Source organism: Schistocerca piceifrons, chromosome 7 (assembly GCF_021461385.2).
Source record: "Schistocerca piceifrons isolate TAMUIC-IGC-003096 chromosome 7, iqSchPice1.1, whole genome shotgun sequence".
NCBI lineage: Eukaryota > Metazoa > Arthropoda > Insecta > Orthoptera > Acrididae > Schistocerca > Schistocerca piceifrons.
In genome coordinates this window covers 82995669-83012993 of record NC_060144.1, presented here as the reverse complement: position 1 = coordinate 83012993, position 17325 = coordinate 82995669, and the positions used below count along the sequence as shown (strand labels likewise).

General features: G+C 44.8%; 1 protein-coding gene across 1 annotated transcript in view; it reads right to left on the bottom strand.

The window, feature by feature from the left end:
- The window catches only part of LOC124804900 (modular serine protease-like), a 244827-nt gene extending 228148 nt beyond the window's left edge, over window positions 1-16679 (bottom strand). Inside the window, exon 1 of the mRNA XM_047265273.1 lies at window positions 16571-16679. Coding sequence (XP_047121229.1) covers window positions 16571-16622 — 52 coding nt within the window. The 5' untranslated portion in view covers window positions 16623-16679. The remainder of the gene's footprint in view (window positions 1-16570) is intronic.
- Window positions 16680-17325: the final 646 nt, after the last annotated feature.

The window sequence follows — 17325 nt, the reverse complement described above, 5'->3', positions numbered from 1 at the left end:
TACGTGTGACATGGGACCAAAATATGTGCATGTGTGGAAGCAACTTGGTGTGTCTGCGTCCAAGACATTCTTTTCAAACCCTGTTGATCATAGCAGAAAAGTCTGGGTTATTTTTGATGTTCCACATTTGCTTAAATTATTAAGAAATCGTTTTCTTGATGACTGAATCACTTTGCCTGATGGTACTGTGATTACAAAAATGGTTATAGAAGATCTTCTTCGACATCAGAAAGGCGATCTTTAGATCAATCACCACATATCGGAGGTTCATCTTAACGTTAGTGGACGTGATCGTCAGAATGTCCGAGGGGCTCCACAGCTGTTTCCACGTCGCACTGCCCAAGCTGTGAGATATGTTCTGCATAAAGATTGCGAAGGAAGCTTCATTGAGCTCGTGAACGATGTTTTCGACGTGCTGAATTCGAGATACCCTCAAGATGAGAAAGCTCCCCTTAGAAGTGGTTACTGGTTTAATATCAGAAGTCAGGAAAGCTCACTAAAAAGATTTCTTGAAATGTGTTCTAATATGCGAGTATGAAAAAGAAACAATCTTCTCCCGTTTCAGAAGGGATTCATTGTATCAATAAATTCACTTTTTGGACTTTACAATGACATGAAAAATTCCGGAGCTACTTATATATTGATAGCCAGACTTAATCAAGATTGTCTGGAAAATTTCTTTTCCAGAATCCGTGGCCTTTGTGTTCTAGAACAATCCCACACTTTTCGAGGTGAAAAACAGAATTCGTTTATTATACTGACTGGAAGAGCAAGTGAAATACCTTTGTCTTCTGGTGCTTCGAATTCAGAGGACAGAAATGAGAATTCTGCTTCTGAAAACTACACGACACCAGCTGATGAAACTGAGGAAGATTTTGCACATTTTCTCTCAAGTGATTTATGTATCAGAGTAACTGATAAATCCTTTGACGTCGCTACAGATGACGAAAACTTGCTCTTAGATTTAGAGCTCAGTGATTCAGTGTGTACCGGTGAAGACGTGAATGATGATGCTTTAAAATATCTAGCAGGATATATAGCATTCAAGTGCAAAAATGTTGACAGTTCTTTGGGAAATACAGCAGGGCAGTGTGTTGTTGATACAGAATTAAGTCTGAAGCAAGAATGGGTTATTATTATTTCAAAAGGGGGCCTCATTTCTCCCTCTATTGACTGGTTTGGTAAAATACGTGAGTTAGAAATTATATTTGCTGCTTTTCATGGATCAAATATTTCTCATTGTAATAGTGATGGCAACCTTAGCAGATCATAAAAGTGCGAAATTTCCCGAACTTAATAGCAAAATAGTTCAATTGTATGTCAGAACAAGAACTTTTATACGGATTAGACATTTATTTTTTTGTTTTGTTTGTGGTTTTAGGGCGCAAAACTTCTATGGTCATTAGCGCCCAGCCCGTGACGTAGGAAACAGGAAAAAAACGAAATTTAAAATCAGCAGCAATGGGAACAAAGTCATAAAATTTGAGAAACTAAAGGCAGAAGGAATGCTTAAAAATCCACTATAGAGAGGGGTTGGTTGTCCCCAAAAAAAGCTTCAAATGACTGACGTCATTTCACTGTCACTAATAAACTGTAGAACGCGGTCAGCTGAGCGCGCGTCATCTGCTAAAATCGACGATAGATCAGGCGATAGCTGGAGACGGGAGCGTAACGGATTAAAATAGGGGCATTCAATTAAAAGGTGTCTGACCGTCCACAGCTGAGAGCAGTGGGGACAGAGTGGGGGAGGATCACCGCTTAAAAGATGTCGATGGCTAAAAAGACAGTGCCCTATCCGGAGTCTAGCTAAAATTACCTCCTCCCGACGACGCGTTCGGGAGGAAGAGGTCCAAGCGCAAGGAAGGGCTTTCACTTCCCGCAATTTATTATGGGGAAGTGTTGACCAATGCGCATGCCATAAATGAGCAACTTGGCGACATAAACCGCTCCGTAGATCGGTAAACGGAAGAGACTGAATAGCTGGCCGAGGAAGAGAGACTGCAGCCTTGGCCGCTATATCGGCCGCCTCATTCCCACAGATACCAGCGTGTCCCGGGAGCCAGAGGAACGCCACTGAGACGCCCCCCAGGTGGAGCAAGCGCAGACAGTCCTGAATCCGGTGGACCAGAGGGTGCACAGGGTAAAGAGCTTGGAGACTGAGGAGAGAGCTGAGAGAATCTGAGCAGATTACGTACTGTATCCGCTGATGGCGGCGGATGTAGTGGACAGCCTGGAGAACAGCATAAAGCTCCGCAGTATAAACCGAACACTGGTCGGGAAGCCGAAAGTGATTTGGGGTGTCGCCAACAATATAGGCACTCCCTACACCTAACGATGTTTTCGAGCCGTCGGCGTAAAGAAATGTGGCATCCGTCATTTGTGCACATAGAGCAGCAAATGCTCGATGATAAACAAGTGAAGGAGTACCATCCTTGGGAAATCGACAAAGGTCACGGAGCAGGCAGATCTGGGGACGGAGCCAAGGCGGTGCTGTACCCCAAGTTGTCAAGAAGGTTTTAGGAAAGCGGAAGGAAAGAGAATGGAGCAGTTGACGGAAGCGGACTCCCGGGGGTAGTAGGGAGGAGGAGCGGCCTGCATACCCGACATCAAAGGAGGCGTCGAAAAAAAGGTCATGGGCTGGATTAGCAGGCATGGAAGACAGATGGCTAGCATAAAGACTCAGAAGGACTGCCCGCCGATTGGACAGCGGAGGTTCAGCAGTCTCAGCATAAAGGCTTTCCACAGGGCTGGTGTAAAAAGCTCCAGACACTAAACGTAATCCACGGTGGTGGATAGAGTCGAGACGCCGAAGAATAGACGGCCGAGCAGAGGAGTACACTATGCTTCCATAATCCAATTTCGAGCGCACTAAGGCGCGATAGAGGCGGAGAAGGACCACTCGGTCCGCTCCCCAGGAGGTACCATTCAGGACACGGAGGGTGTTAAGGGAACGCAGACAGCGAGCCGAAAGATAGGAAACGTGGGAGGACCAGCACAGTTTTCTGTCAAACATAAGACCCAAAAATTTAGCGACGTCGGAAAACGGAAGGTTGACAGGACCTAGATGTAAGGAGGGCGGAAGAAACTCCTTACGTCGCCAAAAATTAACACAAACGGTCTTACTGGGTGAGAAACAGAAGCCGGTTTCGATACTCCACGAGTGGAGGCGATCGAGACATCCTTGAAGACGTCTTTCAAGAAGGCTGGTCCGTTGAGAGCTGTAGTAGATAGCAAAATCGTCCACAAAGAGGGAGCCCGAGACATCAGGAAGGAGACAATCCATAATTGGATTAATGGCGATGGCAAACAGTACAACACTCAGCACGGAGCCCTGGGGTACCCCGTTTTCTTGGGAGAAAGTACGGGAGAGAGTAGTGTTCACCCGCACCCTAAATGTGCGCTCTGCCATAAATTCGCGAAGAGAAAGGGGCAGCCGGCCTCGAAAGCCCCAAGAGAACAGTGTGCGGAGGATGCCTGTCCTCCAACAGGTATCGTATGCTCTCTCCAGATCAAAGAATATTGCTACCGTTTGGCGTTTCCGGAGAAAATTGTTCATGATATAAGTGGAGAGAGCAACAAGATGGTCAACGGCAGAACGATGCTTTCGGAATCCGCATTGGGCTGGTGTTAAAAGACTGCGGGATTCCAGCCACCAAGCTAAACGGTAATTCACCATACGCTTCAAAACCTTACAGACACTACTCGTGAGAGAAATGGGGCGATAGCTAGAGGGGAGATGTTTGTCCTTTCCAGGTTTCGGAACGGGAACGACAATGGCTTCCCGCCATCGCCTGGGAAAGGTACTGTCGGTCCAAATTCGATTATAAAGGCGAAGGAGGTAACGCAGACTATGGGTTGATAAATGCAGCAGCATTTCGACATGGATACCATCCGGTCCTGGGGCGGAGGAGCGAGAAGAAGAGAGGGCATGTTGGAGTTCCTGCATGGAGAAAACAATATTGTAGCTTTCGTGATTTTGAGAGGAGAAAGCAAGATGTCGCACTTCCGCTGCACGTTTCTTCAGGAGAAATGCTGGCGGGTAATTTGAAGAGCTCGAAATCTCAGCAAAGTACTGACCCAATGAGTTAGAAATTGCGACGGGGTCCACTAAGGTATCATGCGCGACAGTGAGCCCAGAGACCGGGGAGAAACTAGGCGCGCCTGAGAACCGTCGAAGCCGACTGCAAACTTCCGAGGAGGGAGTGAAGGTGTTAAATGAGCTAATAAAGAATTGCCAGCTTGCCTTCTTGCTATCGCGGATGACGCGACGGCATCGCGCACGGAGCTGCTTATATCGGATACAGTTGGCCAAAGTTGGATGGAGACGGAAAATGCGAAGAGCACGTCGCCGCTCACGTATTGCGTCACGGCATGCCTCGTTCCACCAAGGAACTGGGGGGCGCCGGGGCAATTCGGAGGTGCGTGGTATTGAACGTTCCGCAGCTGTGAGAATAACGTCGGTAACATGTGTGACCTCATCGTCGACGCTGGGAAAGCGACGTTCATCGAATGTCGCTAGAGACGAAAAAAGTGTCCAATCGGCTTGGGCAAATTTCCAGCGTCGCGAGCGCAGATATGGCAGTTGAGGCTGCAGTCTAAGAACACATGGGAAGTGGTCACTCGAGTGTGTATCATCAAGGGCGAACCATTCGAAGCGCCGAGCTAGAGGAACAGTACCGACCGCAAGGTCCAAATGAGATAAAGTTGTCGAGGAGGCAGACAAAAATGTGGGGACCCCAGTGTTGAGGCAGACTAGATCCGCTTGGTGGAAGACGTCTAGCAATAGTGAGCCACGTGGACAAGGATGTGGAGATCCCCAAAGCGGGTGGTGGGCATTGAAGTCCCCAACCAGCAAATAGGGGGGTGGAAGCTGATCAAGAAGATGAAGGAGATCAGCTCGTGCCAGTGGTGTAGACGATGGAATGTATACCGTACATAGAGAGAACGTGTATCCAGAAAGGGAAAGACGGACGGCGACAGCTTGGAAGGAAGTGTTTAAATGGATTGGGTGATAATGGAGAGTATCATGGAGCAGAATCATGAGTCCTCCATGGGCTGGAGTGCCTTCAACAGAGGGGAGGTCATATCGGACGGACTGAAAATGAGGGAGAACAAAGCGGTCATGGGGACGCAGCTTTGTTTCCTGAAGACAGAAGATGACCGGCGAGTAGGATCGTAAGAGGATCGACAATTCATCCCGATTGGCTCGAATGCCGCGGATATTCCAGTGGATAATGGACATAGGGTGAACAGAAAATGGAGGAACGTGACCAAGGGTGCTGTCAACTCAACGACTGCTCAGAGCTTGCGACCGACAGCATGGAATGGCATTCAGTCGAAGGCAGAAGATCCTGATCCATGGGTTGGTCAGGAGCAGCTCCTGCCACCAACGATCGGCCAGTTGACCGGCCACCAGCAGTGCGCCTCGGCGACACAGAAGACGGCCGAGGGCGATTTCCACCAGGTGGTGCTGTAGATGGGACACACCTTGGCGGAGAAGGAGAGGAACTGTGTTTCTTCGTAGCCTTCTTGGAAGTATGATGTTTAGATGAAGGAGGAACCGATGGTTGTGAAGTTGCGGTACGTAAAAACTCCTCACGAGAATGCTCTTTTTTCGAAGACTTGGCGTCTGACTTTTGGGCTCGAGATTTAGCAGAACCCGACGAAGGGTGAGCCATAGAGTGGGCAGGCGAAAGTGGTGAGGTTGAACGGGCGATCTTTGCGCTGGCCGACCTGATGACCGTGGTACTAAAGGTGAGGTCGCAAGTCTGCGTGGCCGCCTCTTTTGTTGGCCGAGGAGAAGCAAGGACAGTGCTGTATTTTCTTTCTGAGCCACGGTGGGCTGTCGACTGGCGAGTAACTTTCGAGCAGCAAAGGTCGACACCTTTTCCTTCACTCTTATTTCCTGGATGAGCTTTTCGTCCTTAAAAACGGGGCAATCTCGAGAGGAAGCAGCGTGGTCACCAATACAGTTGATGCAGCGAGGGGATGGAGGTGGACAAGCACCCTCATGGGCATCCTTGCCACGCGTAACACATTTGGCCGGATTGGAACAGGACTGGCTGGTGTGATTGAACCGCTGACAACGATAGCAACGCGTAGGGTTTGGGACATAAGGGCGAACGGAAATTATCTCATAGCCTGCTTTGATTTTTGATGGGAGTTGAACTTTGTCAAATGTCAAGAAGACAGTGCGGGTTGGAATGATGTTCGAGTCAACCCTTTTCATAACCCGATGAACAGCCGTGACGCCCTGGTCAGACAGGTAGTGCTGAATTTCTTCGTCAGACAATCCATCGAGGGAGCGTGTATAAACGACTCCACGCGAGGAATTTAAGGTATGGTGCGATTCCACCCGGACAGGGAAGGTGTGGAGCAGAGAAGTACGCAGCAATTTTTGAGCCTGGAGGGCACTGTGTGTTTCCAACAACAGGGTGCCATTCCGTAATCTGGAACAAGACTTTACAGGACCCGCAACTGCGTCGACACCCTTCTGAATAATGAAAGGGTTGACCGTGGAAAAGTCGTGACCGTCAGACCGAGAAACAACAAGGAACTGTGGCAACGATGGAAGAACCGTCTGTGGCTGAGACTCAGTGAACTTACGTTTGTGAGCAGACATAGTGGAAGGTGAGGAAACCATTGCGGAAGAATCCCCCATGATTACCGGCGTCTCCGATGGCGCGCTCCTCCCTTGTGGGGGCCCTCACCGAGGGCACACCCGCCTTAGGTGATTGTTCACACCTCAGGTCACACCTCCCGACAAATGGACGGAGGGACCAATCGGCACTTTCGGAAGGTATCAGCTCGGGTAATCACCCCTCCCTGGGCCTGGCCGTTACCAGGGGGTACGTACGTGTCCTACCTGTCTACCCGGGGCGGGGAATTACGCGTTACCCCGTCACCGGCTACGCATGGAAGTGCGTGGGTCGGCCTTCAGACACGCACAGGGAGGAAAAAAGAGAAAGGGAAAGGAAAGAAGAGGGGGTCTCAAACGCCGCAGCGGAGAAAAGGGCAAGGAGAAGAGGGAAGGAAAAGAGAAGGACAGAGGAAGGACGAGGACTTGCAAGTGTAGAAAGCAAGGAAATTGGAACAGTTTCGAGCGTCCGTCTCCGGACGTAGGCACAAACCATACTCCCAGAGGGGGAGAAAGGGAAGGAAAGAGCCAGAGGTGAGGGGGGGAGCGAAGATGGGGGACGGGGAGGGATGCGGAAAGGGAAGGGAAGGTATGCAGCCCGGAAAGGAAGGAGGGCCACATTAGCTCGGGGGCCCGTGCTCGCTACGCACGTGTCCACAAAAGAGTTGTGGACCCCCTGGGGGGGAATTAGACATTTAAAAGAAAGCGCCAAAATTGATGCAATGAAACGGAATTCGGCAAGGAAGAAGCGGCTCTGGTCAGCGTCGCCTTCAGCATCTTCGACGTAGCTTCTGCATCAGCTTTGTAAGGTAAGTTCGAAGATTACTGTCTTTTTATTTACAAAAACATGTGTAAAATAGGCAGTACCCAATTGTAAAACATTTACCGTTGACAGATGCCTAAAACACGAGTATGAATGCGGATGCGAACATCTGCCACTAGTTTTGCGTGGCGATATATCATCATTGCTACTAATATTTAACGCATTTCTTTCGGAAACCTTGTATATAATATTAACAGGAAGTGTGTTCAACCCTGTGAGCGCGAAACTTTAAGTTATATGAGAAGAGAAGAGACGTGAAAACAATTATTTTGCAGTCTCTCATATTCTACAAACGGAGACTGCTGCCGTCTGGCTGCCGGGTGACGTAAAAAGCCGCTGACCAATGAGAGCGCACTAAGCCAATCTGGCATACCTTTTTTATTTTATGTTCCTTGTTAGTTATTTTCACATAGGGCGCTTCTAACACTTTTTCTACCGTAGGGCAACAACACACCAAAAATACTTCGCCACAGTTGAATAATGAAAATTGAAAAACAGACGATAATGTGAAGTTTATCTTGAAAATCATGTGAACAGCCGTCTGATGATGAACTTGCCAGTTCGAAACGGGTAACGACGCTATTTACCTAAATAAATAGCAGTATTAATAGTGGCTGGTTGCTGTTTTCTTCTTTGTAAGAATTAACCTACATTAGTATACATGTATGATGTGATAAGTCGCAGTCGACCATAAACAATAAAAATTGTGAGGCATATCACATGAGTACTACAAAAATTCTGCTAAATTTCGGTTACGCAATAAATCACACAAATGTGAGGGTTGTCGATTTAACAAAATAGCTACGAATCACAATTACGAGCAACTTAAGTTGGAACCGTTAGAGCTGGGGAGAGCTGAATTACAGATTGCGTTTTTTTGTCAGAACATTTAAAAAAGACAGCGGATCTAATTAGAATGCCTAAACTAAACTTGTCCATCTTTTTTCGGGGTATCTGTGCACTGTACGATCCTAACAACATATGACTGACGGAGAATATCGATTAAGTTCGAAGACGGGTACCTCGTTTTTGTGTTATCGTGAAGTAGTGTGTCAACTACATTACACACGAGTTGGGGTGGCAATCATGAAAACAAAGGTTTTATTCGGTTGCAGCGAGGTCTTCTAACGAAATTTCAACCACCAACATGAGTTGGGGTGGCAATCATTAAAACAAAGGTTTTATTCGGTTGCAGCGAGGTCTTCTAACTAAATTTCAACCACCAACATTGTCCTGAGAAAGCGGTAAAATTTTGTTGACACCAACCTACATAAGAAACTAACCAACTTAACAAAATAAGAGAAATCTGGCTCACACGGAGATTTGGGTGTTCATTTTCCCACGTGCTACACAAGGACAGAACAACCGAAAAAAGAGACCTAAAGTGGTTCCATGAACCCTCTGCCAAGCACTTAAGTGTGAATTGCAGAGTAGTCATGTAGATGAATAAACAAACTGAGTTGCTGCCTGAAATAGTATAAATATCAGGCAGTAGAAACGTCAAATTTCAAAATAATTCTGCAAAACGCTGTGAAATGCGTGGCTATACTAAAATTTGAAATTTGCGGAGCAGTATTTTTTTTTTGCTAGTTTTGGTTGCTACATGACATCAGACTGTTGTGCTCGCTGAATTTGCGAAAGGTCTCTTAATCTGTTATTTCTGTGACTATTTTTATTTTTATCTTAACTGGAAGAATTACTATTGTGCTCCCAGTTAACCTGTCGTCTGTATCTGCCAAGCAAAACAATGTACGCAGGCTGCAGTTATCGCTTGCATAGCCCTGCATTTTAACACTTCTTGGATACGCCCAAATGCCGCAGACACGTGCAGTTTAACATTTTGTACAGTTTTAAATCAGAACTAACCGATTTATTAACAGCCAGTGTATACACGAGAAAACGCTTTTTGTTAACTGGCATTAAATCTAAGTTAACGCAATTAGTCATGGTGGACATTTATATGAAATGAGTTTTGAAAGAGTTGTGCCGACAAATCTGATACCTAGAAAGAGATACATAAAATGTCACTGACCACCCGATCTTGGTTCCTATTATTCGTAAATATATTCACGAGTTAGTATATCATATCCATGGATATTCTACAAATCGCACTTTAGTGTCTGACAGAGGGTTCATCGAACCACCTTCACAATAATTCTCTATTATTCCACTCTCGAACAGTACGTGGAAAAAAGTAACACCTATATCTTTCCGTGCAAGTTCTGATTTCCCTTATTTTGTTGGCGCCGACCTACATAGGGAGAAACGATCATAATAAAATATTTTCCCATTCGGAGGAGAAAGTTGGTGATTAAAACAAAGGCGTTTTTCGTTGCGGCGGAATCTTCTCACTAAATTTCAGTGATGTCTCTTGTATCATGTCCGTGACAATCTCTCCCCATTTCGCAATAATACAAAACGTGTCGCTCTTTCTTCTTCGAACTTTATCGATATACTCTATTAATTCTACCTGGTAAAGATCCCAGACCGCGCAGCAGTATTCCAAGAGCGGACGGACAAGCAGTGTAGGCAGTCTCCTTAGTGGATCTGTTACATTTTCTGAGTGTCCTGTCAATAAAACGCAGTTTTTGGTTTGTCTTCGCCACAATAATTTAAGTTGTTGGTAACTGTAATTCCGAGGTATTTAGTTGAATCTCACCGATTTAACGTGTAACCGATGTTTCCGACAGGAAATCACGAATCCAGTCACATAACTGACACGATATTCCACAAGCACCCAATTTCACTACTGGTAGCTTGTGTAGTAAAGTATCAAAAGCCTTTTGGAAATCTAGAAATACGGAATCAATTTGAAATCAGTAACTGTGTGTCAATAGACCGTTCTCTTCGACGTAATTTATAGCGATCGAACACACTGCATGTTAAAAATCCTGCTGCGTATCGACGTTAATGATATGGGCCTGTAATTTTGTGGATTACTCCTCCTACTTTTCTTGAGTATTGGTGTGACCTGTGCAACTTTCCAGTCTTCGGATACGTCTCTTTCGTCGAGCGAAAGGTTGTATATGATTGTTAAGTGTGGAGCTATTGCATCAGCATACTCTGAAAGGGAACTAATTGGTATACAGTCTGGACCAGTGATTTAATTTGCCTCACTACTCCGAGGATATGTGCAGCATGTCAGCAGCTGTTCTTGTTTAGAATTCTGGAATAGTTACTTCGTCTTCTTCGGTGAGGTAATCTCTAAAGGTTTTATTTAGTAACTCTGCTTCCGCAGCACTGTCGTCGATAGTTTTTCCATTGCTATAGCGCAGAGAAGACACTGTGTCTTGCCCCTAGCATACTTCACATACGGCCAGAATGTCTGATACATATTTTCTTCCTATAACCAGCGTCCCTGCAAACATGATAAACATCTGTTCACTTCGCAAGCTCAGCTCTATATTTTACTTTTTAATGCTTAACGGAAAAAAGACACCTTTCAAGCAGTTGTATACCGAATGCAGACTGTGGTAGTATTAAACTAAGGAGAGTGTTCAATATATTATGTTAACACAATACGTTTGGTTGTTCGAAGAAAATTATGTTCAGATTCAAAAATAAGGGAAATAACATACTCAGATTACAAGATTGCCTGGCCAGCTGGGAATTTTACCAATCTTTCATCATACATAGAATTAACAAAAATAGTTCAGTTTGAAACTTTCGTGCAACTTTTATCATAAACAGCTGAATCTGTTCGTAATCTTGCCGCTGTTGTGATCTGTACTAATGGAAACGAAATGAGCGTTTGGCCGGGAGGCCCCTTGTGGGGCAGGTTCGGCCGCCTTGGTGCAGCTCTTATTACATTCGACGCCACATTGGGCGACCTGCGCCAGTTGGGGATGAAATGATGACGAAGACAGCACAACACCCAGTCCCTGAGCGGAGAAAATCCCCGACCCAGCCGGGAATGGAACCTGGGCCGGTAGGACGGCAATCCGTCATGCTGGGACTTTTTTTTTATTGTTCTCATTTTTGTTCCATTTTGTTCGTCGCATTTGTTCGGTGCGGGTGTCCCATGACACCCGTTCAAGTTCAGTGTTGAGCCGTTGTCTCAGTTTTTTTATTACAGAGTACAGCTAACCCTCTAACAAAACAAGCTGAGCTACAGTGCCGGCACCAACCAGCTATCGGGATGGACATCTGTACTAATGACCTGAGAACAGTGCAGCACAGCGGGGAAAAACACCATTCTTCTGTAAGATAAACCTAATGACTTGCTGGAAAATCCGTAGCAAATTTTATACGTCAATCTTCCCATGTGTTTCTGTATAGGAAGAAGGAAGGAAGATTAGGATTTAAATTCCCGTCGAAGTCATTAAAGACGGAGCACAAGCTCGGACTTTAAGGATGGGGAACGAAATCGGCCGTGTCATTTCATTTCATAGGTACCATACCAGCATTTGCCTCGAGCGGCTTAATCTGACGGAGAACCTAAATCCCTGTGGCCGGGCGTGTATTTGAACCGCTGTCCCCCGTCTGGCGCGTCCGGTGTGCTAACCACTGCGCCACCCCATTCGTCAGTGTAAAGAAGTGAGTAAAAGATCGGACTTTAGGATTCGCTTTGCTTAAATTTCTGTAGTTTAGGTCGTAACTTTGGTAGGCGTGGCCGCGACATTTATTCCATATTTTGCCTACACATATCCACCGTCCGATTTCATACTAACTGCGGGGAATATGTCAACTTTAAAACTGAATTTATGGTGAACGATCCACTTGAAAAAAAGAAAAAAGGAACCTTCTCAAAGGCAACGAACGTTTAAAAAAAAAACGTTCATTTGAGACCTAACTCGCGCCCTGCACACATGATAGAGTCGTAGTTCTGTGTCATCCGATGAATTAAATGCATCTAGTCTTTCCAAAAGCTTTCGATTAAATACCACTGGAAGCCGGCTAAAGAAAAATAGTTCGTACCGGATCTGTAAGCGGATTGCGAATGCACTGTGGGATGTCTATAAGGAAGCTTTCAGTAAGATTTACGTAGATCGATAAACTGGAAGTGTGGAAGAATAAGGGAAGACATTGCCTGCAAGACACTTGAGGTTGAATGTCATGCGAAGTCGACAGAATCGTCACTTCATCCCTCTGTGCTTGCTACTGAGCAGTAGAAATGAGTCTTGGGTATTAATAATCGCTTCCGCTGTATTTTGGTCTTTTATTATTGTACAGCTACCGGATTCGTGGGCGTTAAAGCCACATCTTCAGGCGACATACGATTAAAACATTGGAGCGGGAAAGATCGGAATGTTTTTTCCCAACATTCGTTGTCTGTCAGATATAAAACACCGCTAAAAGACGGCTGCCAAATTCCAATATAGTGGATGGATGACATACCGTCTTTAAGCGGTGTGTTGTATTTGACAGACTACGAATGTTGGGAAGAGAGATTCCGAGCTTTTCCGCTCTAATGTGTTAATCATATGTCACCTGAAGGTGTGGGTTTAACGCCACGAAACCGGTAGTGGAATCTGAATAAAATGTCAAAATACAGCTCAAGCGATTATTAATACCGAAGATGAATATTCATAGCTCTGGTTGCGCCACCTAGAAGGTGGTCTGCAGTACAAATGAGGGTACCAGGGACGTCCGTCTTACAAAAAGTCGGAAAATTCGATCAGCATTAAGAAATTAAAAATGTTTCTCTTTCACTCTATTAACAGCGAAATTGTGAAAGGATGTTTACACCACGGTCATATTAATCATTCTGCACACTGCATGGAACTGACATAATAGGGAAATGTCTTCCAAATATTTTAATACATTTGCGAGAGCCGTAACATATCTCTCAGAAAAAACAATGTTTAGAAGCCAGTACCAATCACATTCTTGTGTCATTGATTTGCATCTTTTCTTTGTAACGATCAAATAACGTCAAATCTTTCTGCCTCAATAGGACTGGCTGTTCCGTTATTTATGGAATTTTTATTTTAAAAAGTTTGTGTTGTCTGTTTTTATTTACGAGAGATGTGTTTTACTCCTTTGTTCATGTGTTGTAAAATCTAAAATGTACTTGAATTGAGATACTGGGGCGCTTTCGCGGGAGAACGTAATTAAGAAAAATACTAATGTTATCGCGCAATAGCCGTTCCACAAAAACAACGCAAGCAACAAAATATGCCCCAAAATTTACCACCATAAAATATGGCTGGTTGTATTGAGAATAATTCCCATGTCCCTCTCCAGAGACAGCAAATTCAGCCAGCCTGTAATACATGAAAAATTGAAGGAGAGTATACGTTAACTTCATATGTTTGTAAACGATGGAGTCGTGCGTCAGATCAGATACGAGACACGACCGTTCTGTCGACGACAAAACTTTCTCCCAGAAAACCCATGACGGACGATTGCGGCCCCACGACGGTTGGTTGGAATGCCGGTATTTGAATGTTTACACGTTCACCAATGGAATAATAAATATGGAGTCCGTATCAAGTCGGACTAACGAGTGAACATGAGTGTTTACTATATATATTTATTGTAGTCCGACCGATTTAGAAATGCTTGAATATCTCAGTTGGCAGAGAGGGATTCCTAGTATCCCATTAGAACCTACTTCAAAAATTACAAGAGGTCAACACGGAGTCGACAAAATTATACCCTTCAGGCCTCTGCAAACTGTTATTCCAATTTGGTCTTCACTTATTGGGGTGCGAAATGCGATGTTACACTGTATCTAAAACGTATCCGTGAAAGAACAGAAACTTACTGTAACAGACCATAAAATGCACCCTCGGTCGCACACCTTAATGTGGTTTGCAGTGCATACATGTAGAGCTGAGTTATTGTCCCGAAACTCTGAAGTCGTTTTGGGACATGTGACACCGAAATATATTATTTCCAATACCTGAGTGCTGGTGACGTACTGCGCTTGCAAGATTTAAGGTTTTTTCATACACCGCAAATTTGGCACTCGTTTATTATCAGAAACAATTTTGGTATCAAACAGAATGAGAAATTTTGCTATGATCGTCGAGGAGGCGTTTACCTCTTAACACGTTTGTTTCGCGCCCTTTAAGAACGTCACGGACACGGTATTTTCGTTGAGGAACATGAAAGGAAGATGTCAGTGACCTCCCACAATCCGAAAGATGATGCCGAAATACAGTGGACAAAAAAGCAAAGCCGCGGGCTGTATGGTGGATGGCATACTCGCCGAAGAGTGCATTGCTCATAAGAAACGGCCCATTTTCGTAGCGGAGACTACTGTTTCCATTTCAAGACAAGTCTGTTTACTAACTGGTTCTACACGTGTAGATAACGGCATATGCTGTAACAGGCAGCGTCGACGAGTTGGGGAGAGCTGAGCAGTAGAAGGCCTATTGGTGTGAGACTCCTCTCAGTTAATACGAACTAGATACTGGATCTGACGAATTGCACCCGTTGGCAGACTTTAAACGGTGCTGTTGTATTATTCTTAAGAGCCTACCACAACAGTTCCGTCAGTAAAGGTATGTCACTTAAACGAATCGCTAAACGACGGTAACACACGGAAGTGCTCTCTGAGAAGTTCAATAGATTCTAAATTTACAGTACAGTAAATCTGCTACTGTTGCGTAACATTGTTGTGGGTATCCTAAACGTTCGCAGAAATTTCGTCAACACGATGCAAGATTCAAAAATTGTCAGTGTTGACGTAACTGATTCGTCAAGTTTGCATACATGAGGTGCCGAAGAACTGAAGTTGATATGTACGTGTGAATTATTGTGCATCGAACTACCTACATTTAGGATTTTTAATGTTAATTACTTAAATAACATTACTCCAACAGTATACTCAATGCAAATCATTTATGCAGAGAATTAATAGACAGTATGCAGCTTGATATTTTGTATGCAAGCTTATTTCGGCTTTATTATTTTCATCAGTACACCTGCAAAACTCATTTAAAACGATACCGAAAAAATATTACATCGACCATGTACGGACAACAGCAACATTTAACATGTCCATTTACAACGTCAGAACGTAAGTACAGCAGCCAATGTAAACAAAAAAACCTTTATAAATTATATATTATGTAAAAAATAAATGCGATTGGTGAAGGCAATAAAATCGAAATAGCTTATACACAAAAATATGAAACAGCGAACCGTCTGCTAATCCTCTGCATAATGTCCTACAGTGACGTTTGCTGCAGCTCCCATAATAAGGGAACTTACGTGTTCATGTCAATAACATAAAAAAATATCTTTTTGATTAAACAGTCTGAAATTACATCCTCATATGATTTGATCCACAATATTCAACACTGTAACAAGTAAAGCTACAAAATACGTATGTACATATATATTCATTTGCCATAACGTTCGGCTGAAACAACGTCAGAAATATGAATCACGTCAAAACGACTGAAAAAATCCTGTTGGAGGTCGACTACAATAACCAGCAGAGACCGAATATAGCCTTATCTAGTTTTAATGCCCAAACTTCGTTTGGTTACAATACTTCACACATGACCACATCACCGGATTTTTTTGGTATTAATTTCATGCTTTTATATATTCTCCCGCTCCCCCCCCCCCCCCCCCCCCCCCCTTTACTTGCATTTCCATTAGCGTGTTCAGAGGAAGCTTCCGACATAAGATTAACTCTAGAACACTAGAGGGACGTAATGGTAACTACTTTATATTTTATTTAAAGAAAGTCATAATTTACAGGTTATGCATCAGTTAATTACAATTATTTTAATCTCCGAAGGTATGTTACATACCAAATTAAGTGGAGAACGTCCTGTTTCATACCCTACCACAATCGTGAATTTTACGACGGTTTAGTTATCTAGGCTCAAGTGAATTATTTTAGCACTGTTAAGGTCCCCATCCACCTACACTGCAGAACAGCGCCAAACCCGTACCAGGAGGTGACCAGTGCCCCTCCTCTTGCGCCCCCCCCCCCAAAATCTCCCTATCAGACGCCAACCCCCACCTTACTGACGCCTATGCTCTATGCTAGGTGTGTAATCTTCACCTGATGAATGTCCCATGCAACGGCGATTATTACACCACGACGCTGCCACATGACAGAACGTTGTTACAGAGTGACAACTATCGCGAAGGCCTTGAATCATGAATAGAGTTTGTATGTCCTAACAGCTGGCGGTACTTACAGACAGTGAGCAGCAGCGACAGAGCCCACAACTGTCCTCGGCGGTGGGCCATCGTGCACTGCCGGACGTCACGATCGGCCTGTACAGCGGACCGAAGCCAGAGGCCTCTAGCGGCCACTGACAGCACAGGGAAATACCGCTACAGACGAGCAAGTCAGGAAGGCCGGCCAACCTTGCAGCGTCGTGATCCTGCAAACTGGGAAACAACCCAGCAAGGACGCCAACGAGCTATTAGCTAAGAGAGCGTAGACGTCACGTTCCGTTTCCAGCGCGATGACAACTATCCCTGCCGCGTGCCGCCCAAATCTCTTTCTGACACACCTCTAAAGCTGTCTTTACAATGGAGAGAATGGAAGCGACCGAGCGTTCGCAGAGTGTTTCCCGGTGTTCACAAACGTTCGTTTCTATCTGTGAACAAGCGTTTACAGTAGAGGGTGCGGAAGGTAACACGAGGGAACTAGCATAACGTGTCAACCATAGTAACGCTCTGTTATTGTTTTTTGGCGCTAAATATAGCCACACAGCTTTCACCCTAAGCAATAATAGTTGGCCACGATGCAAAACTTCCGTATTCAGACAAGATTAGTTTGCACGGCGAACGCGTCGATTTTTAGCGAAGCAAGATAAATGGTGTCGGAAATGAAAACTGCAAACGTAGGTGTCTGGATCTGTACGCAAGTGTTACGCACAGTTAAAGGTGAATTGCAGCTCCAACTTTCCTTAGCACTATTCCAAGACTTTGCATATATCTCTGC